General features: G+C 35.2%; 1 protein-coding gene across 1 annotated transcript in view; it reads right to left on the bottom strand.

Annotated features, from left to right (window-relative positions):
• The window catches only part of LOC132193232 (tyrosine-protein kinase transmembrane receptor Ror2-like), a 41968-nt gene extending 17652 nt beyond the window's left edge, over positions 1 to 24316 (bottom strand). The window contains exons 1-2 of the mRNA XM_059613770.1: positions 24022 to 24316; positions 4036 to 4160 (exon numbers count right to left, since the gene is read on the bottom strand). Coding sequence (XP_059469753.1) covers positions 4036 to 4160; positions 24022 to 24082 — 186 coding nt within the window. The 5' untranslated portion in view covers positions 24083 to 24316. The remainder of the gene's footprint in view (positions 1 to 4035; positions 4161 to 24021) is intronic.
• Positions 24317 to 24591: the final 275 nt, after the last annotated feature.

Here is a 24591-nt window from a genome sequence, read left to right as displayed (position 1 = left end):
GGAATCAAAGACGCTGCTTTCCACAACTCGATTTCGCGAGAGAGGAGGAGAAAAAAAGATACCGAATTGGATCGTGCGTCGGCAGAGAAATGGGCTGAATTTGCTCCGAGCGGCAGGAAGCAGGGAAAGAAATGTCGCGTTTGATTCGTCAAACTGCGTTTGCTTCCAAAAATCAATCATCCGAAATGAAAATGCGTCGGGCGAATTTCCCAAGGCGGTGCTACTTTTGCCGAGAGGGTAAACAAAATTTTCTCTCCTCGGTAAATTGTACACTGCAGCAGAGAAAAAGCTAGGAAAGAAAATTTAAAGTTTTTCTTTCTTCTATCTCAGGCAGATATAATTAAAATAAATTAGTGAAGAAAAGATGCTCCGGTGTATTTTTGTATATTGGAAGTTTAAGCAAAATTTAGGCTTGTTATGGTCATGCCTTTTTTCAAAAAATTCAATTTTTCCATCCCAACAATTCATGTTTCTTAAAGAACTTCATGAGAGCCATTTTTGGCAATTATTGAAAAAAATAAATAAAATCAAACGAGATTTTTGTAAATGTCATTTAGGATTGAAAAGTTTTTGTAACAATTTGTACTAATAAACTACAATAATAACTAAAGAAAATCAAGTCAAGCATTCAGATGCTAATTTAATATACGATTTGAACATAAATTAATAAATAAAAAAAGGAGAAGCCAATATTGTTTTATCGAAAATTTACATTTCTTTTAAAGTATTAAAAATTGTTGCATTGTATGAGATTTTATTTCATTTTTATTTTCATAAGAATTTTAATAGTTTTATGATTTAAATTTCCAATTATGTTCCTGACAATGAAAATTAATAATATAATAAATAAACAATGTGTGTTGAAATTTTAATAAAACTTCAATAAAGAAAAAGACTTTTCATCAGTCGAAAGTAATTTCCAAAATTAATAAACAAGAAAAAAACTTAATTCTGCTTTATTATCTTTTTTATAAAAAATATTTTACGATTTCTTTCTTACTCAGAAATGGTCCAGTGCAAAAACCAAATCTCCAGTTACCATTTTTCTCCAGTTTATTGAACGTTTGCATAGAAACGGTTATTTGCATTGGGCCAACACGGAAACCTACTTCTGCGGGCAGCAGAGCAAAAAGCGCTCCCAAGGGCCAAGTCATTTCGGTCTTAGCCGGGCTTCGTCACTCGACAACGAGCGGCTTTGGCTTGAGATTTGCATGGAGCGAGCAACGCTGGTGTGTTTACGGAGTCACGGGCTCATTTGCCGGGCCATTTGGCGTGTCCCACGGGAGTGCCGCTCTTTGTCCCTTCGGTGCTGATGAGCGAGCGAGCGCCTCGATTTTTACGAGGTAGCCTTCCAGCTCGGCACTCGACGCCACCCGGTTGCATAACTGCCGATGCGGCAGGCGCTCCGGATTTTCAATTTCGGCCGATCGTTGAGAGCGGCAAATTGGGCGAAATTGATTACGAAAGAAGGGCCAGGTGCGTTTTTTCGAGCTACGATCGTTCGATTTTATTGAGGGACCAACTGAGATGTAAAATGGAATTGCGATGTTTGAGCTCACAATTGGAGAATGTTAAGCGTTTGAAGTTGGTCTAGAAAAATATATTGTTGAATTTTATATGAATTGACTTTTCGGACTTTTCTAACCATCCAATTTTGAGGATATTACATCTGAGAATCTAAATAAATTTCATTTTATTTAAAGAATCTGATTTTATTGATGTAACAGAAAAAAAAATTACATTTGATTATTTTTTAATTCAATATTATAATGTCATTATTAAAAAAATCTATTTTCAATCATTTATGTTAAGTTTTCTTCCTTTCTTAAGAATTTTTAAAACAATGGTGGCTGAGATTTCTACTTGTTTTCCAAGAATTTTCATAATAACCAAAGATCCATATATTAATTTATTTAAATGTAATTATTGTTTTTAATTTATCTTCAGTATTTTTTTTTCAAATTCCTATTTATAGAACCTTCAAATATCAAATGCGAATTCTCTCTATAAAAAAATCTAAAATATGGAAGAAATCCGAAATTTTAAACAAAATAAAGTAAATCAATTAAAAACTTCGTCAACCGTGGTTCACCGAGGCGAATGGGGTCTTTTTGATTTCTTAAGTTTTAAAAAATTCTTGCCAGTGGTGGTACTCGTGGTGCCATTTTGTATGTCCAACAATTCCTTTTTGAAACAAGTTATTTTCGACAATTGAACGTAAACAATGTATTGTGACAATGTGGAAAAGTAAAAAATAATAAGAATAATTTTTTTCAAGTTTGTATGATTTTTATAAAAAATATTTACTAAGGAAGACTTCCATGATAAAGTGTAAATTTTCTTGCAACATTTTCTTCTACTATACAATTTACTTTTTATAAAAAAACGGACTGCAATCATAGAAGTGTACATTGCTCCGATAGAAACGTGCATTGTTAGAAAAGCAGAGAAAAGTTTTCAAACAAAAAGGTCTAAAAGCTGGAGGTTTGTTATTTTCCTAGCTGCACCGTGGGTTGAAACGGCCGCTCGTTAGACGGGGTGCATATCCCAGTAGAAAGGAAGCCCTTTCCAGCCCGCGGCGTAGAATTGAATGCGGCGCTTAAAATTCAGGCGGCGCTCGGCAAAAGCGGCTCGTTTACATTTCCATCAGAATGCGTGCACCGGGGCGGGGAATTATATATAAAAAAGGCGAAATGTTTGCGCGCCACAAGACGCACGCGGCGGCGGCAGGTATGCGGAAAATATTTTCCTTTAGGAATCCGGCCTATCGGGAAGAAATGCTGTCGGAATTCGGCCGGGTGTTGCCAGCGGGAGCTTCCGATAAATTAATTACGACGGAGAGAACCGTGCACGCTGTTTCAGATAAAAAAAAGCACGTGAATGTCGGCGAGAGCAAAATGGCGCTCTTTGAGCAATGGACAAGAGCCCTCGAGCCGATAATTGGCAATAATTTGGTCAAACTATTTTTAGTGTGGAGGCCGTCGAAACAACCACTACAAAATTGCCATCCAATAATTGAATGAAAGTTATTTATGGCCTCTGCTATGTACGAGTATTATCAACTTCGAAAGCCTTTTCTTATTAAAATAAAACGTTTTTTTTAAATAAAAAATTAAAATATTTTTACTATTGTCGCGTGGTTAAAAAAAAGCTGAGTTGAAATAAGTAAAATGCCTTTACCAAATCAAAAGCTAATTTCTAAGAATCAGGATAAAAATAAACAATTGAGGTTGTTTAAAAATTTAAAAATAAATAAAAAAAATTCTTTTTAAATTGTAATACTTTTTTTAAATTTACTCCCAAGACCATTTATTGATAAAACTAATCTTCCTGAATTGCGTAATTTCTGTATTTTTAGTTTTTTATAATCAAAAAAATTAAGCGTTTTTTACTAAAACTATACTAAAAATGCGTAAAATGACTAACATGAGACTTCATAAAAATTATTGAACTATTGCCTCAATTTTTATGGACATTTTTGTATTAATTGAGCCAGAAATTTTTGTTACTGTTTTACAATAGTTGCTACAAATATTATTAGATACTGAAATGCAAGTAAATGATTTTATTTTAAATTAAATAAAAATTGATTTTAGATTAGCTAATTTTAAAATCAGTTCCTCATAAAAATTTTCAGATCTTAGATTTATCATTTTTTACTTCTAATTAAGCATTATTTTAAAAAAACTTCTTTATAATAGATTTTTATACATATTAAATTCAACAATTTTTCCTGGCTATAATTTTTTAAAGTGAAATTTTCCTGGTTCTAATAAATAAATCTTGCTTATTTTCAATGATAGCGAAGTGCGGCAGTAAAAAAGCATCCGCCCAGAAAAGCCGCACTGCAGTTTTTCGTCAGACGTGCAAAAATGTTTGCGCACGTGGAAATTAGAGTGGCTTTTCTGTTTGAGTTGGCGACGCGAGCTGCAGATCCGCAAGAAGTGCAAACACGCCGGCTCTGCCCTTTTGGTGGACGGCAAGGGTGAAAAGGGGGTTGCTTGTTAAACACGGCGGTTTCCGACGCTTACTCACCGGCTCGCCGTTTTTGAACCACTTGATGGCGGGCACCGGGATCCCTGTGCCCATGCAGATGAACTCGAGCTGCGTGCCGTAGGTCACCGCCATGTCGTGCGGGTGCTCCGTGATGCGGGCCTCATCTGCAACAATACAATCCAGTGAGTAAAAAATATAATTGCTCAAGAACGTTCAATTCCTTTGTCGAAATCTACAAAATAATGTAAAATTGTAACATTGAAAAATATAGAATTTTAGAATCTAATCAAGTATTAATTAAATTGTACTAATGGCAAAGAAATACAAGTCTTTTTTATTGTATTGAAGAAATTTTTAATTTCAAACAAAAAATTATTTTATTTTATACCCCAAATATCTGAGATGATGCTTATTTATATAGGAATTCCTAACTCTACAAAATTGATGAAAAATTTACCAATTAAAATAAAAGAAAACGTAGAGCATGGTAAAGTTATAAGTATAATTATTTTTTTATTACCATTTTCAGGATTTTCTTTCATGTAATTACAATAGAATCTATAGTCAATATTACCTAAGGAATTTTTTTAAACTTTTTTACGAAAAGTTGTATAATAAAGATTAAAAATTTCAATTTTTTTGAACATGATTTAAAAAAGTGTATGTATTTATTAAACCAAAATTAATTCAATTTTTATCGACTTACTTCCAGCTTTACGACTTTTACAGTCTGAATCCCAATTACAATGAAAAACCTCATTATTCTTTTTTCATAGTGTTTTTTTTTCACCCTCATGCGCAACTTTAATTCCATCCGTCGATGAAAGAGTTAGCGTGGGTGAAGCGGAATAAAAAGTGTTTTGTTCTCCGAGTTAGTAATTTGCGACGGCGGCGGAATTTAACGCTCCACTTTTTCGCCGCGCATATTTTTGCCCGTCGAGTTTATATAAATTATGTAATTTCCTCGCTAAGTGCGGGGCTAAATGAAAAGCTACGACCAAGTCCCATCAAGAGAGAGCACCGTCGGGAAAACTTTCAATGGCAGAGCGCATCGCAATAATTTCCAATGACCCTTCTTTCTCTCTTTTTTTCTCATTCACGATTTGCGGATTTCTTTTTTAATTAAACGCGTTCTTCTCGTTCTCCACTGGGAATCCAATTAACCTGATTCGTCGGCGCGAATTTCTCGTTCGGGACGCCTAACGAATTTAGCCATGCGTGCGTCTGTTTGCGGCTTAATGCAAATGCGGCTGGGCCAAAATGGCGTCGTTCTCATCAGCAGGAGCGACGAAATTTTGTTTGGCACACACACACACACACATGCCAGTAGGTAATTCCGAGGCGGCTGTGCACGCAAATTAAAGCCCTGCTCCGGCGAATGCCTTCTGGTGCGTGAGAAAGGCACTCTCCATGCGACATTGCGTACTGAGCTTAATGGAGGAAAATTGTCCCAGGCTTGTTTAACGCTGACAATGCTCAACATTAGACTGCTGCCTCAATCTTTGCAGTGAAGATAGAATTTTTAAAGGATTTTTTTTAAATTAAACAAATTAATTAATTGAAAACACTTCAATTGAATTAATATAAAATTATTAAAAGGAAAATAATTTAAATTCAATAAACATGTAACATAAAATTTTTGCCAAATTTACAAACTGTACATGTTTCATTAAAATCTTCAACTGATATCCAGTAAATTCAATGAAACTTTTGATTAGATTGAATAATAAACAAAATTTTCAATAAATTTCAACTCCTTCCTTTTCACCGAGTTTAATAATTACATGCAAGGAAAGCACTAAAAAATAATCATTTTTTTTTTTATTTGAGAAATTTCTTCCGTCTAATAATTTCATTGGTTTCCGCGCTATCATGCTGCTTTCAATTGAACTTATTTACATTCTGAAAAGAGCAGGGCCTGGGGGAACCTTCTCGCATTGTGGCCTGGCTTGGCCGACATCATTTCCCAGGGCTGTTGAAAGCTGTTCAAAACGCGGAGATTCCACAGCGCAGCGGAACGAGATTAATTTACTTGCTAATTTGATTGGGTCGAGCTGCCGCTCTCAAATTGAAATCAGCAGCCCCCGAGATGCTTCTCCGGCGGAATAATACGAATGCGTTCGCAGCAGCGGCATCAATCAATCAACGTCAGCCTATTTGCTCCGCCACTTAGAGCAGAGATGTCTGCTTTATTAACTGACAGAGCGCGTGATATTTATCAAGAAAGATCGGCGAGAGGAAAAAAATGGGAATTCAAGATGGAGCTGTCTTCAGGGACGGAACTTCCAGCATCATGTCGCGGGCAATTATTTCAAGCAAATTCATCTGAAATTGAATTGAACTTGAAATAATTGAATTACTATCTTTTTGCTGAAACATTTTCAGTTCAAAACAATAAATTAATTTTACCAAAATAAATTTTTTTTTTGCAAATTAAATGTATTTTTTACTATTGAAAATTTAGTTGTAATATTTTCAGTATTTTTAAATTCTAGAATTTAAATTTTCTAGGTAATTTTTGAAAGAAAAATTCCTAGGATGAAAACCACATAGTTATGAGGATGTTTGTAAATTTTACACTTCAGAGGAAACGACGAAATTTGAGTTCAAAGGCACATTATTCAGACCAAACCTCGCAGCACAACGTCTTTCTTGACAAAATCCGGGAGTAAGATGCGGAAAGACGGGAAATATGAAAGACGCGAGCCTTAATTGGCACTGTCGGAGTAAATTAGCAATTAGTCGGCGCAATCACTTTCGCTCGGCTGCACAAAGGCCCGATATTATTTCACGCTGGCGAACGAATTCCCTTGCGTCGAAAATATCTAGAGGCGAATAAAAAACAAACTGCGGCAAACAGTGGATGGGAAAAAATTTTGGCGAGGGGTGAATTTGCACACATCAGTGCTGTGCGGACGACAATAAACGCGCCCGTTATTTTCCTCTGGCGCTGTTCACTCCATGTCGGCGCCCGTCGAATAATGGGACTTTGTGGAATTTTGCGCTCCGTATATTCGTGCGATCTCGACGGGACACGCACGCGACATGCTCTATTCATACCGCGTTTCCGCCTGTTACTCGATTTATCGCAAATTTGCCGCTCGTCGCGCAAACATTTGCACCAGAAAAGCGACGGCACATGTTTGTCGACTCCGTGGGTAGATCCAGCTCTAAAGCTATTCACATACATATTTGTCAGAGGGAATAAATAGCTTGCAAATCAAGTTGCGTGTTAATTTTTGTATTAAATAATACTTTCAAAGGGGGCTTAATTTTTACCAAGAGAGCTGAATTTAATCAAATATTGTTGTTTTATTTTAAGTTTGATGCAAGATTTCTTATTGGTTTAGATTTGTAACTGCATTTCAGTTATTATTTCATTTTGCAAATTTTACCGGATTTAATTTTTTATCATGGAAAATGGCTCCTATTGTTTTGAACACTTGAATTGACTATGCCAATAAGGAGTCTTTAAATCCTTTAAATGATGTTGATGAATAAAAACAAAAAGCCCAATTCTAAATCTGATCTATCATTAAATTTCAAAATTCTATCGGAGTACCTTGAAATTGAGATTAAAAATTGAATTTGTAAGAAGAAAATAATCAATTTTGACTCGAAAGATTTTTTAATTAAAGAAGTTTTAGATCCTGAATTTTTAAGCTAAAGAAATTATTGCCAGTGCTTACTTCAGGTCCTTGCGCAATATAATAACAAAACGCTTCTTGCTTTCATGACCATTATTCTCTTTGTCGCCTACTCTCCTCCTTCTGGATTATACTCGGCCACAGAGTTGGCACAACTGCCCCATTAAGGAGCATCCACCTCCTTAATTCCTCCTAACTGCACGACATACTTTGCAGAAGGCACGAAATTAAGCTTTTTATTGCCCTCCGTAGCTGGCAAGAATTTGGATAAAACTGCGAGGAGGAAAAACACACAAGAAGAAAATTTCTTCCCGGTCGTCCGGCGGCAGATGTTGCACAAAAGATCTCATTCCCACCGAAGAAGGGCGAAAATATCGAGCCGGGCCCGAGTCCATAAAAAAAAAATATTCAGGCCGTTTTTCACGATAATTTGGTCATGTGCGGCGGTTATTATTAAATTTCGAGACTCGCGGCCTCCCTTTTAAAGCTTCCTGCACCGCATTCAAATTCGACGGCCGATGCGAGTTGAATACAAATATAGCTTCATTTCCAGCACCTTGATGCTTTTCGGTGCAGCTCGGGCCACAGATGGTGGATCTTGGTCCATCTCGCCGGCTAATTTGCCCCGGCCAAATTACAAAGGGACCAGAGTTGTCCCCGAATGGCCTCCTCCGTGACGGGCAAACAAGCTTTCTGGCGAAATGAGATGCGGGACTGGATTCCGGGAATTCCTGCTCATCACGATTGTCCCTGAAGCGGGCTTTTTATTTTTAGTTGGAGAGCGAATTCCATTTACATTCTGTTGGAAGGGACGTCGTTACGACTCTCTGCAGGACTTTTCATTAGCAAATCCCTGTCCACTGAGAAAGGGTTTCCTAAAATAGCAACGGAAATTGTTCCAATTTAGAGGTTTGTTTCATAAGTTCATGGATATTTAACTGTGTAGAAAAGAGATTTGATTATAGTTTTGGTCTTCGAGACCTACAAAGTAAGCATAGAATTTGAAGGAATTCATTGTTAAATAATTTCATCTTAATTATAGTTGAAATTATCATTTTCATGACCAACAAATTAAAATATTTCATTAGATTGGATAAATTTGTATTGAACAATAAATTATTTCTTTAATTTTTTTATTAGATTCGATTACCATTTCAAAATTTAAATATATTTTGTATGATTATTTTCATTTATAAAAACCCCTGCTTAAAATTCAACTCCCCCAGCATTTTCATTATCAGTCTCCTCTTCACACGCGCCATCGCCCCAAAGCAATCGCAATTTATCGATTGGTGGCGCTGAAAAAATCCGCCACTCGTCCTGTGCTCCTCCTTTTTCCATTTTCATTCTCATGCTATTGACGTTTCTTTTTTCCACTCTTCCAGAATTGCGAGCATGGGAGCGAAACAGTGCTGCGATTTATTGGACATTAGAACAATGCCGTTGCCCGTAGACCGATATACACAAAGGGAGAGGAAAAAAAACAAGGTTTTTTGCACGGGCGAAAACATCAGGCATGTGCTGATTCTAGCGTGGGCGTCTCGCTGATAATAAATGGATGGAAAAGAGAAAAGACATAGGCATAAAATAAACAAAAGACTTGTATATATAAAAAAATAATGTCTTTATTTTATATTTTACAAAATAAAGTCATTATTTTTGTACATATGCTCAATAAAATTTATAAATTCAACACAAAACTCTTTCTTGGTTAGTTAAAAATTACTTTCATTGTACATTGAACCTGCTTTGAAATTTCTCAATTAGAATATTTTTTTATTTAAAGTGCATTTAAAGTTCTTATGTGTGAATATTCTGCAGTAGCAAGTAATTTATTATCTTTGAACTGGTTCAATATTTTTCAACAAACTCCCTCGGGAGTGGAACAAAATTATTTTACATAGTCATAAGTTTCTGAAGCGCATTTGTTCTGAAGCTTTTGTTGTCAAAGAGTCTCTCGATTACAAACGCGATCAATGCAATTGAAATGTGCCGACAAAGAGCAGCCGCAGAATGGCAAACAAAGCATTGCAATCGACCCCCTCTTGTCATTAATCAAACCCAGCGCTTTCCGAGAGAGTTCAGAAATTCAACCCGTTCCTTCCGTTTAGAATTAAATATTAAAGCTCTTCCTCGCGATATATTTAGTTTTATTACTTGAAATTTGCTAGATATAATTTTTAAATTTAAAATTGTTAGCCAAGAATTATACAAATTTGCTAAGCAAATATTTTCAGAGCGAAGAAATGTATAATGAAAATTTTCATTAGTTTGAAGAAGAAGAAAAGCACGCCTGTTGCCTGCTAAACATAATTCATCCCTCTCGTCTCTCCGGCTTGAAATTGCGAAATCGCATGTTTTCCTGCGCATTAATTAAAGTGTAAGAAGCACACAGGGGGTTCATTATTACCTTGGCTGCGCGCACCTGCTGCTTCGAATTTATTTATTTTTCCACAGCAGTCCTGCTTTCCTCCTACTTTGCATAATTCAATCGAATCCACCCTTGCGAGAGCAGTCCCGCTCATTTCTGCGGGCGAGCAAGATGAATTTACATATCTGGCGTTATGCAAATGAGGCCTCTTATTTATGTAGTTGGCAAACTTTTTCCACCGGCAAAGTGCTGCGGCGCGCAATTAAGGCGTCTTTGTCTCCGGCGGTGATTAACAAGCACGCCGTCGGCTTAATTAATTTTTTCGTCGCGCAGATTTTTGCCAGTCAGCCAATTTAACTTGGGTTGAGTTGACGGTGCGAACTTTGAAGCACTTTGTGTCTCCAGATAACGAGAGGAAATCTGGTATGGGTGCGACCGTTTGATTGTACAAACTTCTTAAACTAAATATAGTTTGGTTCATATTCGAGTAGAAAAATCACCAACCCACTCTTTTAATTGTTTACTTTTTAAATTATAACTCATTATAATTGACAAGAATTTAAAAATTCCTTCTATTAAAAAAATATGCATTTGCTATGTGGATGCAATAGAAAGTACTTATTGTAATGATTTTGGTTTCTCTTTTCTAACTGCATTTAAAGTAATCAAAAAGTAATCAAAACAAATACGAGGTTGAAACTCGAGTTGAGAGATTTCAAAATACAAAAGCTCGATCAATTTCTCTCATTTACATTTCCAAATCTTTTTCAATAATGAATTGAATTTTAAACCCAACATGATTCTCTAAAATAATAATTATACATCAGCGTGAAATCTGAACGAAATTCTTCCTTTTTTAAATTATTTTAAAGGTTATTTATCAATAAATTTACATAATTTTTGTTTGTATTTAAAAAAATCCAACATTTTCCTTACTCAAATCGTGAAATAAATTAATTGTTTTTCACGGTCAACTATTTTTCCAGGTTTCAAGTTTTGTAATTTACGGATCAAATATAAATTCACTGTCACTCCCATAAAACAAACAGGACAGTAGATTTCAGACTTAATAAATTTTGTTTATTTTTCACAGTCGGACGAATTTGTGCGTAATTCGTTAAAAGCTTTTTGAAAGAGCGCATTGATTAGCGGACGTCAGTTAGTCACAGATGGAATCGTTGGCGCGAGGTGAAGGCAGAAAAAAACGTGAGTGATTTGTTGTGTACGGAATTAACGAGCCAAACGAACACACAACAAAAACAAAACAAACTGGGGGTGCCAATCCGACGAGGAATTCGCAGGGCGGATTTGAAAGGCGGTCATTACGGATCAATCAGCGCTGCGCCGCTTATTGATTAGATCACCTCGGCCGCAGGGGAAAAGCAAGAGTTTGTTCGGGCCAAAAAAATTGGCGGAAAAACACCCCTTGAAAAAATAACCAGCTGCTGTGAAAGCGGCCCGGCTGTTTTCTTTCCAATTTGCTGCTAATACTAGAGAAAAGTTTCCTCGAGAGAAAAGGTGAAGATGTGGTGGAGAAAGTAAAAAAGTGAAAAAAAAAATTGATAGAAGGTAAATCAACACGCTTTTGCTGGTTTGCGCACGTCACTATTTCCAAATGTACCGAAATGTACGTCTTCTAGAAAGGACGCATCGAATTGTTGGAAATGGCTTTCGATTCTGGTGAGCTGTGATTGCTCGCTGTGTGCTTCCTCTTCAAAAGCGCTTCCAGCACTTTTTGCCCTCCATTTTCGCACACAGTGTTCAAGATGAAAATGGAAAGTTCTGGCATAGCTCTACTCTAAAAGCTACGTCATATTTTCCTGGAAAAATTTCATTTTTTAACTTTTTCAATAATTTTTTCCGCAGATATTTTATTAAAATAAAATATTATTATTTTGTTTCTCTTGAATGTTTCATCTTTGAAATAAATTTCATGGATAGGAATGAAGAGGGTCTTAAATTCCAAAATCAATACTTGGTAAACTAGTATTGAAAGGAAATATTATATATTATGCAGAAAACCATTTTCTGATTAAATTGTCAATGTTCGTCAATTATTACCATTTTTCCAATTGAAATTAATCACGCAAAATTTCCCAAAACTATTTTAAGCAAATCTGAATTAAAATATTTTAAACTAAAATACGCTCCCATCTAGTTCATATCACGCCTCTTTACATTTCCAAATACCTGGCAAAAGTGACAGGTGCCGATCGACGCATTGACATAGTCATGCGTGTATGTTTTCCGTTTTCCACCCTCCCTCTTTTCAAGAAGATTTGCGGCAATAAAACGCTGAAAGGATTTCTCTCCCGCACCGCATGTTTGCGGATGAATAATTTATCGCCGCCTCTCGAGTTAAATTGGTTGAGCCAAAGGCTCTGTTTTAAAATTCCATCCCCTTTTTGTCTGGCTTGTCCTGCACGTCGGCGCCGCATTCCGCTCACATACTCGAGAAATCTCCCGTGAATTTTTTTCCACGCGCGGAGCAAAGAGGAAAAAGGGTGGAATCGCAAGCCTGATGTATTGGCGCACGTCAAAAGTGAAACGTGACCCGAAATCTTGACGGCCTCTCTCTCTTGTTAAGAGCGAGAGAAACGCACGAAGGCACAGTTTCAAATATTTAAAGCACGGCCAGAAAAAATAGGGTTTGAAAATGATACGGACTGTTCAGTTCTTTTTTATTTGCACAGAATCTATAGGACAAAAACCAAATTAAGGAGAGGCTTTTGTAAAAAAAAAAACACCTGATTAATTTTGATGGTCAATTTTCTCCACATTGTAGAGATTTCAGTTCCAAAGGAGATTTAGTAAGAACAATTAAATTTATTAGGAGAACTGAATTTTTTTATACAATTTTCTAAAATAATTTTTTCTCAAAATTGGCCCCGCCAAAATTTATAAAAATTTCACACAAATCAAGTTGCATAAAGAAAATCAATCGGTCAGTCGAAATCTAAAATTTACATTGATTATATGGGAAAGTGTGAAATGTTTTAATTTCAGTGTACATATCACGAGCCTCTTGTTAAGTTGATGAAATTCAGTTTTATACGTTTCATATTAATGATGACCGCAGATGAGGGCGGCTTTTCCTTTCAGCTCTTTGTGACGTGTGGATATTTTAATAATTGGCACAGGCTCATTCAAAATCCATCAAAGGCAGAGTGGCAAATTTTCGGCCAATCAGAAACGGCTAATTAATTAGCAGTTAAATGGAAAGGGAGGCTGTTGAAATATTTTCAGTGAAAACATTTGTGAAAATACAAAATAAATTACAGACAAATTTTTAACCTTCAAACTCAAATAATACAGAAATGAATATTATTTTGAAAATTAGATTATTTTAATATCCATAAAATTATTCCTTTACTAAAATAATTCTTGAAAGTTAAAAATTTTAGTATTTTATTAAATGAAAATTTCAACCAGCCCTAAATCTCTCTCTAAGAACATTATTCTTATTTTGATTTTGAGCTATTTTATGCACAACTATTTCAATTGTCTCTTTTGAAACTACATTTTCATAAGTGTATTTAAAGTTTAAAAAAATCTGTCTGTTTTTCCATTTTCCCCTCTCTTGGGTGCACGTGAGTGGAACGACTAGTACGTGACGATCGTTGAGATTTTTGCAAACCAAATCCGAGAGCGGATAAAGTGCGAATAAAATTGCTTGTGAATGCTGATTAGGCTCGCAGTAGCGTGCGGCATTTATTTCGTCCACTCTGCGAGCGAGGCTGGTCGTTGGTACGGATGCGTGTACTTCATAATTCAACAGACGGCACGAGGGTTTTCTCCCTTTCCAGCAATGGCACACTCGGCACCAGTTTTAATATTTATCTGTCGCTGCGAAGCGGGCGGGCCTTTCCAGCCGCACCAATATTTGCATTTCCGCCGTGCAAATTGTGCGCCGCATAATTAACGAGGAGCTCTTTTGTCGGAATGAAAGCTCATTGGATTTGACGTGCGTGTTTTGGCCAATTGAAATGAAACGAATCCTAAAGGGAGAAGCGTTATCGAGTTTGCCCGCTTTGAACTGTAAATAGCGGCGCATTATTTGCGCATTTCCAACTCTACCCTGTTTGGTACGTTAACCTAAAAGCTAAAAAAATTCTCCATTTTAGGACATAATATATAAAATTTTAAATTTACATGAGTTGGATAATTCATGAAAAACACGATTCTAATTTTTTATTCAAAGCAGTTTCGTGTCCAGAGCTTTTTCATGTGCTTTTGAAAGCCTAGAGACAAATTAATTAATATTATAAATCATTCTAAATAACATAAAGTTTCTTTATTATTATTTTTTACTTGTCCACATTGTTAACATTCAATTGTTGAAAATATTTAATGAAAAAAAAATTGTTGGACAGAACGGCAAGAATTTCGCTAAAACTTCTGATATCAAAAAGGCATATCCGCCTCAATTAAATTAATTTTAATTAATAGATTTTATGACAGTTTCTTTTAGCAAAACTCTCTGTTGAATTCCAACCGAAGTATTTAAGCAAATCGGTATAAGCGAATTATTGTTCCATCTGCTGCGTTGTTTAAATATCACATCACAAGGCGAGGACCCGGTTTGCCGCGTTTCCGCCTCGCAAAACGCGAAACCAGATTTAATTGAATCACATCCGTCATCCCCTCTCTCACACCGAGCCAGCCCTCGACGCGATAATAATAAAATTTACCTGGTAAAGCGAATGAAGAATGAGACGTCGAGTTTTACTGCCACGAGGCAGCGCATTTTCATTCCTCCCCCAGGTCTCATTAAGCTCGCCTTGACATCCGAAATATGCTCTCGAGGAGCGCACTTTATCGCCAGCAGCGCCGCTGATTGCGGCTCACTACTTGCTCCGTGCTTTGCGCCTTGCATGGCCATAATCAGATAATCATTTTAACCGGGCCGAGTTAAATTATTTGGAAAAAAAGGAATAGCGAATTTAATTATTAGCGAAAATGCAATAGAATTTAAAATGCAAACAAACAATAGCGGGTGAAAATGGAGCAGAAACTCTTAAATTTGGCAATAATTTTAGAACATTTCAGCAAAAGTTAAATGATTTCCAAAAATACAAAGTAGTAAAAATATCTCAACATTACTAATGGAAACATTCAGTCAAACTGAACTCTGTTGCAAAAATGAAGAAAAAAGTCATATATTCAACGACAAAGATCAGGAAAATCATTTAAGTTTGCTCTTTAAAATCAAATATACTGATCGTTTTTTAATTTTTGAAAATCACAAGACATTTAATAATTTATTAATTTCAAATTGGTTTCCTTTAGAAGAGCAGTTCAGCATTCTCCAAATTTAAGTTAAAAAACATTCATAATTTTACCTCTTTAATTAATTTTGTTTCAGAACAATAAACAGGCTTGCTTGAATTATAATGGTGGAGATTAAAAGTTATTTTTAATGTGCAATGTATTTATGCAATGAAGGCAATAAAATAAAACTTTATTGTTATTTTTTTAATTTTATTATTGTTGCAATTAAAAAGATAATCAAAGGCATCACAACTCTCAATCTTTTTTTTCAAAGTGTTAAAATACAAAATGCCTTTTTATGTGAAATTTCGGTGCTGTTGGGAAATCTCTTTTCAGTTGAAGTGCGAGCACTTGAGAGGCTCATAAACGGACTGACTGCTGCAGTCGAAACGATTCCCTGACAAAAATCGTCCGGAATCTCGATATCACTGGCGCGCTTGTTGGAATTAATGGCTCGCCATTTGGCCGCCGCTCGATACGGGGCACGCTCGCGTTCACAACATCGCACGAGGCTATTAAATTTCACGCGATGCCCATTCGCCGGCTGATGGCGAGCGGGGGTTTATCAGAGGCGGAAATAGTTGCGGCAGGCAACCAACTTTGGCTCTAACGAGGGCGGTTTTCGCGCACTCCATGGGGGTGTTTAATGAGCGCTAATTAATAAATACAGAGGCGCGTCGTTCAAACTTCACCCGCACGCACCGCGACTGACGCAAAACAAACAACTCCCTTCTTCCGATAACAAAAGGGAAAGCAGTTGGCTTCCGTTTCGGTAACGACTCCGAGAAAGAAAAGCAGAGGTTTTTGTTTCTCTGGCTGTCTTTGAAGTTTCCTCGACTTGTATTTTTATATATTTTAAACAATAGAGACTGAATAATGGATTAAAATAATTTTAAATAAATTTAAGAATTGCTTATAAAATAATTATGATTTTGTACAAAAAGCTGCTTTTTTGTTGAATTTTATTAATTAAATGACATTGAAATCATAATAAATAATTTATATTTAAAGAATTTCAAGTATGTCTTTGACATACAGAAAATATAATGTTCCCATTTTTCATTTTTTTTTTTAGTTTTTATAATAAATTAATGAAAATTACAAATTAATACCATAAATGAGATGAAATTGATGAAATAAGAAATTTTAAAATAAATGCAACATTATCTAAACACCAAACTTGCACAATATTTTACAAAATTTTATTGTACAAATCCTAAGAAAATCACATTTTCAGCGCCCGTTTTAGTGCCAAATTTACCAAGTCGGTTAATCTTTTTTAAATTATAAAAGTAAAAAGAAAACACCAATTGAAGTTATTAAAAGATGAATCTTGCCCCATACCGAGGATCTTTTCGCACCATCTGGAAATGCCAGTAAAGCGATTAAATAAAGGAAGTTTTGCAATTTGCATCCAGCACTGCAACTTTCTGATCTCTCCGAAAACAAAGTTAACGCACTGCTTTAGAGCAAAGTTTGAAACACAATTTGAAAAGCAGCAAAACAAAGCAGCGCGATTCAAAGGCTTGGCCGCGGCGACTTTTTAATAAAAAGCCGCCCGCGTATAATATAGTTTCCAGTCGGGGCACGCACAAACATAAAGAGCCGACTTTGTTTCCTGCGCGCAATAAAACACACCCCACGAAAGTCGCAGGCCGCCCACCCACCCTCGCTCTCGCATAAATATGAAGCAGGCGTTTTTATTTTTTTATCGGACCGATTGCATAATGTATTTATTCCTCTTATACTTGTTCGCCGCCAGACCGATTCGGCTGACCCACGCTAAAATCAAGTGAAAATTTAGTGCTCACGACATGCTTATTGCGGTGCGTTACTCTTTTTCTCGCTCAAAAGTCGAAGAACAAAAGGCGGATGAAAAAAACTTTTTTTGCGTTTGTACGCCACTTTTTTCCATTCACTCAGCAAAACACAGCTGCGGCTTTTTAAACTTCCAAAAGAAAGAACGAACGCCAAACTCAATATTTAACTTCAAAGGCATTTTTTGAGTAGGCTTTTAACCATGCAGGGATAAAATGAGCATCATTTTTGGCCCTTTTTACCAAGTATTAAAAAAGAAATTAGCATTTTACCCCTTTTTACGGTTGCATTTTAATTTGAAGAAAAATGCAATTAGAAAAATTCCGCCAAGCAATTTAAAATTAGAGAACCTGGATAGTTTTGTTGGTATTATATTTTAAACAGATAAATAAACTTAAAATACAATGAGCTCAAAATTATCAGAATATGAGTAGTAATTTAAGGGTAAATTTGATACTCAAGAAGAAGAAAATATTATAGGATTGAATTTTTATATAAGTTGTATTAATAATGTTGTTTAATTGTCTAATTGTTTGCAAATTAAATCATTCATATTTTTTTTACTTTATTCATGACTGTAGATTGAATGGAGAATAAAAATAAATAAAAATAAAATTTTCATATCAAATTAATTATAATAAATTTATAATATGACAGGGTTGTCAGCTCCTCTAATTGTAAGAAGTGTTTTATTTAATGCTGGTGATTATTTTCTCTTCATACATGACTGCGTTTGGTTGCGTTGATGAATTTGAACTTTTTCATTAAAAATTCTTCGCGCAGTGGCAAGAGTGCTTCAATGTAATTGGACTGGATCCTTTCGCAAGCGACGAGCTAGCGCAGGCGGAAATTTTTCAATAAAAATTATATATACGCCTCCCCTTAGCGCTGCAAAAAATGCTATTCAAAAAGTTCATCTGGTGAACCAGTTATTCGCTCACTGCGCGCAAACACACCTGCCTGTGCTGATTTCTGACTGATTTGTGTCCCGTATAAATAAATAAAATAAATGCAAAACTAGGGCGAGCGCTAAGAGGGTTGAAAGAACTTGTTCATTATTAATTTAGCGGCAGATGTGCTCTATAAATAACACTGCATTTTTACAAACTCATGCAACGATTTACATCTGACCAATATTAAATAAAATGATGAATTTAAAAACAGTTGAAATTAAAAAAAGGTTTATTTTTAGTAACGATTCAAAATTGATGAACATTTAATTTTTTTTTTGCAAAAACAACGATTTTAAGGGGACGGAACCACTTCAGGGCAGCAAAATCCTCCAAGAAAACTAATATTTTAGGACATATGGATCATTTTGATAAACAGAAGATGGGAAGTCACATCGTAATTTTTTTTTGAAAAGTTTATTTGAAAGTTGGAAAATGTTTTATATTTCCTAGAAAACGAGAACTAATTTTTGACATCTTGAAAGGTCAAAATATCAAGTTTTTTGCAGTTCAAATTTTCAATGCTTTTGGAAATATTGGTAATTAGAATTTGAAAATGAGGCTTTTTTAAACAAAATTCAGTAAAATTAGGTAGGTTTAAATTAAAGAATTTGAAAAAAATTTGGAAGGAAGTTTCAACTACTTTGAAAAATTTAATTTGCATCCCTTTGAAAAAGTAAGTTTCACAACTTGAAAAATTCTTTTAAAAGGGACATTTTTTTATACCCTCTTGGGCACTCTTTCCTTTGTCACTCTGGAATAAAAATCGATTTTCGCCCTCACCCTTCTGCACTCCGCCCTACAATTGCACAACAACAAAGCGAGCCGCAGAACTGATTCGAATGAACTCGGTGGAAAAAGTCGCGCTCGCAAAACTAATTTGCCACGGCGTGCGGAAACAGCGAAGAATTCACGCCAGCCCGGAGCTGGGAAAAATAATCTCGCCCCGCACGCTCGTAAAGATGATGCTCAGAAAAACAAGTCCTTGGAGAAATCTTATAACTGAATGTCGCCGTCGTCCGCGCGAAGTACGAGGTTGGTAAAAAAGGAGTCGAGAGCAGAAAAAGAGTTGAACTCAAATTATTTGACGAGCCAACTTTGCTCGTCGAAAAGCGCTCTGCTCTCGGCACAGACTGCATTAAACTACGATAATTCAAAGTTTACGTGGGATTAGCACGCAGAAGTTTTGTAATCTGCGCAAAACGGCTTCAACCATATCAAGCTTTTAACGCTGCGGAAGCCAGGTATACGAACATTTAAGCCAAAAGCTTATTTGAAGCTGAAATGTGGAAAATTCCTGTTATCTTCTGAAATTACGCTATTCAAATCAGCTCTTGCTCTGCAAAATGAAATAAAATTTGGAAATTAGGCGATTAATTGATATATTTTGAAAAATAAAATAAAACTACTTTAACAGAAAATGAAAAAAAAATCTGATAAAATATTTTAACAGGAATTTTATAAAATTTACAATAAAAAATTTGGACAATTTCAACTTCTGGTTATAGAATTTAAATAAAAAACCCAACCCCTTTTACAAATTTTTGAGAATTTGTTTGGATATTTTTTTTGCTAGCTTTTGAATATGCATTCAATTTCCTAAAAATCCACACCAACCTTGTAATTTTTCTGTAAAAATTTGAGTTGGTTTTTAATTTTTAATAGAGGCTGCTCGTTAAATTTGTCTGGAAACCGGAAAAGTGGAAATATATATTGGCAAAGACGGCTATTTATTTATGAAACGTCCAACCAATTTTTCACTGTAAAAAAGCGTTTCTCTCACTACATTCTGGCAAATGTCCAACCCAAAAAGAAACTAGAGTCATAAATGCAATCATAAATAAAGTATTTCAATAAAAAACACATTTTATCCTATTAAAATTTTTGTATAAATATTTGAAAACGAAATTGATTTTGAGACGGGAAAGTCTTCCTGTTTTTACTTTCAACTTGATATTTTTGTTTCGCCTCACAGCATTTGCCGTCGCCGACAAACCAATCTAATTTCTTTCGCTTGATTCAATATTTGTCGTGCGTCTCGTCTCAAATTCGTGCCACGGCTGCAGTTCCCGAACTCAAACATGAAAGGAAGAAAGCTTTTGAGCCAATCGATCCGGACACGGAATCCGATATATGCAAAGGGCCCGAAGCAAGGCAGATCGACACGTTCATATATATTGGTTCACTCATTAGCGATGCAAGCGAGAAGCTTTTGCGCTGTCAAAAGCTTCGGCGTTTGAATAATTAGTTGGCACAACTTTGCGCTCCAACCGAGACGATCAAAATTGGACGCGTAGCTCGAGGTTCACTCGCACACAAACACACTAACTTTCTGCCAGCTTCTGCAGGCGAATTAATTTTCCCATTCTCTCCGGGTTCGGATTACTGTTTGTCCTAATTTGGATGTCAAGACGAGCTGTAATTAAATTGAAATGGAGTTTGCAACTTGACGAAGGTAAACATTTTGTATAATATCGAGTGGAAATAATATAGCATAAATTACACAACTAACAATGGTTAATTATGGTGGTGATATTAATTAGAAACAAAATGATTGATAAACTTTGCAATTAATTTAAAAAACATTGTCTGCAAAAATACTTAAATTAATTATTTATTTCATTGTAATTGTCAATAATTTGAAAATCCGAGTATTTCTTCAATTTTTTTCATTCCTTTATCACTTTTTTTTTAAAGTAGGACACATTTTCTCTGCTGCACCCATAATTCATTAAGGCTATTACTAATTTCGCTTATTGTCAGAGATAAATCGCGGTTTAAAAGAATCATAACTTTCCAACACGGAGTTTTTTTAACTTAATTTTGAAAAAAAGTAGCTCCCACTCAAAAATTTATCGAATATAGATTTTTTTTAAATATCACTGCACTTCTTGTCTAATATATTTCAATATTATATGTAAAATTGTGAACATGAATTATTTATAGATACAAAAATATAAGAATTTTAGCAACAAAATTGCCAATTAAATGTAACAAATACAACAAATTTATTGTAATTTATAATTTATTTATAAATTTTCTTATTGTTATGCGTATCTTTTGACTTTCTTTGAATCAAAATAAATTATCTCCTTTTTTTTATCAAAACTTAAAAAAAAATATTGCATTGTAAAAAGATTATAAATTTTTCTAATTATACTCCGTAAATATTTGAACACCAGAATCGAAACAATCGGAACTTTATTAATAGAAAATATGTCTATTCAAACAAATGAAACCTATTTTATTCTTCTATAATAATATTTCAAACTATTCCTCGAGTCGAACGTAAACGGAAATGAGGCCGCAGAACGCGCTGGAAATTCACTCGGCCATCGCTTGTTTTCTGCGCGCTCGGCATTTCCAATTTCCTCCACTCGCGCTCCCTATCTCTTATTGTCCTTCCTGCCCTCGGATCGACGGCATCATCGCATCGATTCGCCCCGCAGGCCGAGCTGATAAAAATAATAATAATATCTCGCGTATACTTGGTTCGCCTCTGCGCTTGTTTTGACAGTGGTGGTTTTTTGGCTTCAACTCTGGGCACGTTTTCCGCTGAATGAAAAAGCGATTTCCAACTCGCCTTTTTATAAAAAATAAAAAGTTTCCACCGTTGTTACATGTGTATAAAGAGAGAGAGAGGTGCCGGCGAAACTTTTTTGTCAAAGCCAGAGCTCCTGTGCACACAATGAACGAGTAAAAGAGAGAAGAGGTAGTTTGAAAACTTTCCGAGAGCTTATTAATGTTGTTTATTTTGCTGTCGATACAAAATCAAGAGAGTTTTCCTCCTTTGGGAAAATGCAGTGGAAGAGATAAATAAATTGACAAAGAGGATAATTTATTTAGCAACTGAATGACTTAAGAATTAATTTTAATTATTTTCTTCTGTATGAATAAACAGCAACTAATGCATGCTCTACAACAATATAATTATTATCACGTTTGAAATAATTTTATCTTTAAAAAAAACTGATTATAAGGGGTTTTCTTAAAACAGGCAATCTCCTGATTACGCCTTAAATTCTTCTAGATTCATAAATAAAAATAAGATTAATAAAATTTTGAAAATTAACAATAACATTTTAAATTTTTTCTTCTTCTTTACTTCCGAAATTTTGCATGCAAAATAAATTGTATTTTGTATTATTTAGTAGAGTTTTTGATATCTTTTGTCATAGTTTTTTTAAACTCAGTTAAACTTTAAACAAAATTACGATATTGATTTAAAACCTTAAAAATTAGCAGTTGAACATTTTTGCAGAGATTTATAAAATTCAATTACAGGTTTAATTGTCATTAAACTACGATTTTTCTATGAGTAAAAATTCACATTTATCATCAACAAATTGAACTTAATTTCCCATCTCAATGAAACATCAATTTTAAACGTTTAAAAAATTCCAAAAGGGACGTCATTAAGCCTATTCAGATAAATATTTTATGCAAATATGGGTGGAGTAAAAATAACATGAAAAAGATGCCAATTTCCAAGCTTCGTTTTTATCAAATTTTGAAGTTTTTAACGTTGTCCTAAAATTTCCTTAAGTTTGATGTTTAAAAGGAAATAAATTTAACTCTAGAATTTCAAATACGATAAATTGGATAAATTAATTTGTAATGAATTTAATAGTAATTTAAAATTTGTTGGAAAAAGACACAAAATAAAAACTTCTTGGAAGCTGGAATTGGCAGCCGTCAGAAGTGAAATTATTTCCCACTTGAAGCCAACGTTCGGCAGGAAATTTCTGTACCAATTTCAGAAGCCTCGCAATCTCGACGGAGATTTTCGTGCTGCTGCGTTTGGTGTGGATGATTGATTTTGAATCGAATTTCCCAACACCGGGCGAAATTGCGAAAGAAAAATAACATTAAACGAAGCAAGTTTGAAGCTGAACTAGGTGTATTCTTTCTTCCTCCTAAAGAAAAGGAGAAAAATGCAAATGACGCCCGAGGAGGGAAAAACTAATGGGAGGTTTTGCATGCAAATGCGGCGAGGGAGCGAGTTATTGAAAATAAATTGCACGCCCTGCAACTCAATGAATATTAAGCAGGATGCTGATGGAGGTCGATTCGAGTGTGTGTCCGTTTTTGCCAAATCCGAGACTAATCATACACAGGCATAAATGGGATTTGCAAATTATGATCCGGCGCGTTTCACGCATGAATAATTAATTTTGATCATGTGTCGGCGTAATTATTATCGGTCGGAAACCGCAAAGCAGACATTGCCAAATATCAAACTGAAATTGATATATCACGAGAAGCTCGAAATTTCATTAATTTTCAATTAAAATCTATAAAATATTCTCATTAATTTTGATGAAAGACAATTAAAAAAGAATTGAAAAAGTAGGAAAAAACTGTGAAATGAAAATTAGAAGAGTTTAAATTAAAAATTTTTATTTAAAAGTTTTTAAAACTAAGGTAGTTATTTTTTTAATAAAATAAATTAATTGGGTAAAATTTAAAAATTAATAGGAAAGATAATAGAGTAGAATTTGAAAAATTTTGTAGCTAAAATTAGTAATTGAATTTAACAAAGGAAAAATTGAATTTTCGCTCTACATTGAGTTCACTTATTTAAAAATAAAAAAAAATCATAAATAATTCATAAATTCTGCTAAATAATTATTTAATCGCTTGCTTTTCAAATTAAATTTTCGCCATTCCAATTAATTAATAATTATAAAAAAATTCGAATAAATTTAAAATTTGAAAGAACTATTGGTAATTTTTTATTGTTGTTGTTCCTAATGAAAAGGCCCGATTATACTCCAAATTCCAACAATAAGAGTCCATAGTCCAAGTCCACGCCCCCGCATCAACAATGCCGGCGATCAGATTCTCTTCTAGATCTTAATTCAAAATAACAACAATCCCTTCTCTGCAACCGATTAGCCCGCGAATTTTTCGTTTCCTGTCTTGCAAATGAATGAAACCCGCGTTCAAAAGCAAGAAAAATACTCACTGAGCATTTCGGCGGCGGCCAGGCCCAGCAGGAGGCCCCACAAGAGGCCCAGGGCCCGCATGTCCCCAGGCGTCCGCGCTCGGTTTGTCGTCGAAAGTGGAAGTTCACAAGCCACACCGCTCGCTCTCGGCGGCCAACATCGCGCTTCTGGGCAGCTGTCCTGGGTCAAAGGTGGTCACACGGCCATCGGACGCCCTCACGACCGGGGGCACAACTCGTACAGACACGCACAAACACTCAAATGGATAAAGAAAACCTCAAACTCCGCCTGGAGCTGGAGTCGAGAGGAGAGTTGAGAGAGGAGGAAATGGTTCCGGAAACCGCCCGCAGATGGAGACGCAGGATGAGCAGAGTTTGAATCGGTTTGAATGTTGATGGCGCGTCGTACTTTCTTCAATATGCGTCTGTCATACGCGTCGTGTAAGGTCACGTTTAGCGGTATTTTAGGTCAAATACAGGGTCGCCTAAGTTAACCTGTTTTGACAAAAATATGTTTTTAATTTTAGGCATATTATCAAAAACCTGGAGCCTATAAAAGTTTTCCATAGGAATATAATTTTCGTAAAAAAA

The sequence above is a fragment of the Neocloeon triangulifer genome, unplaced genomic scaffold (genome assembly GCF_031216515.1).
Source record: "Neocloeon triangulifer isolate White Clay Creek 2 clone unplaced genomic scaffold, ASM3121651v1 ptg000003l, whole genome shotgun sequence".
Taxonomy (NCBI): Eukaryota; Metazoa; Arthropoda; class Insecta; order Ephemeroptera; family Baetidae; genus Neocloeon; species Neocloeon triangulifer.
The sequence above is the reverse complement of the archived record's forward strand: the minus strand, read 5'-3'. Positions and strand labels throughout refer to the sequence as shown.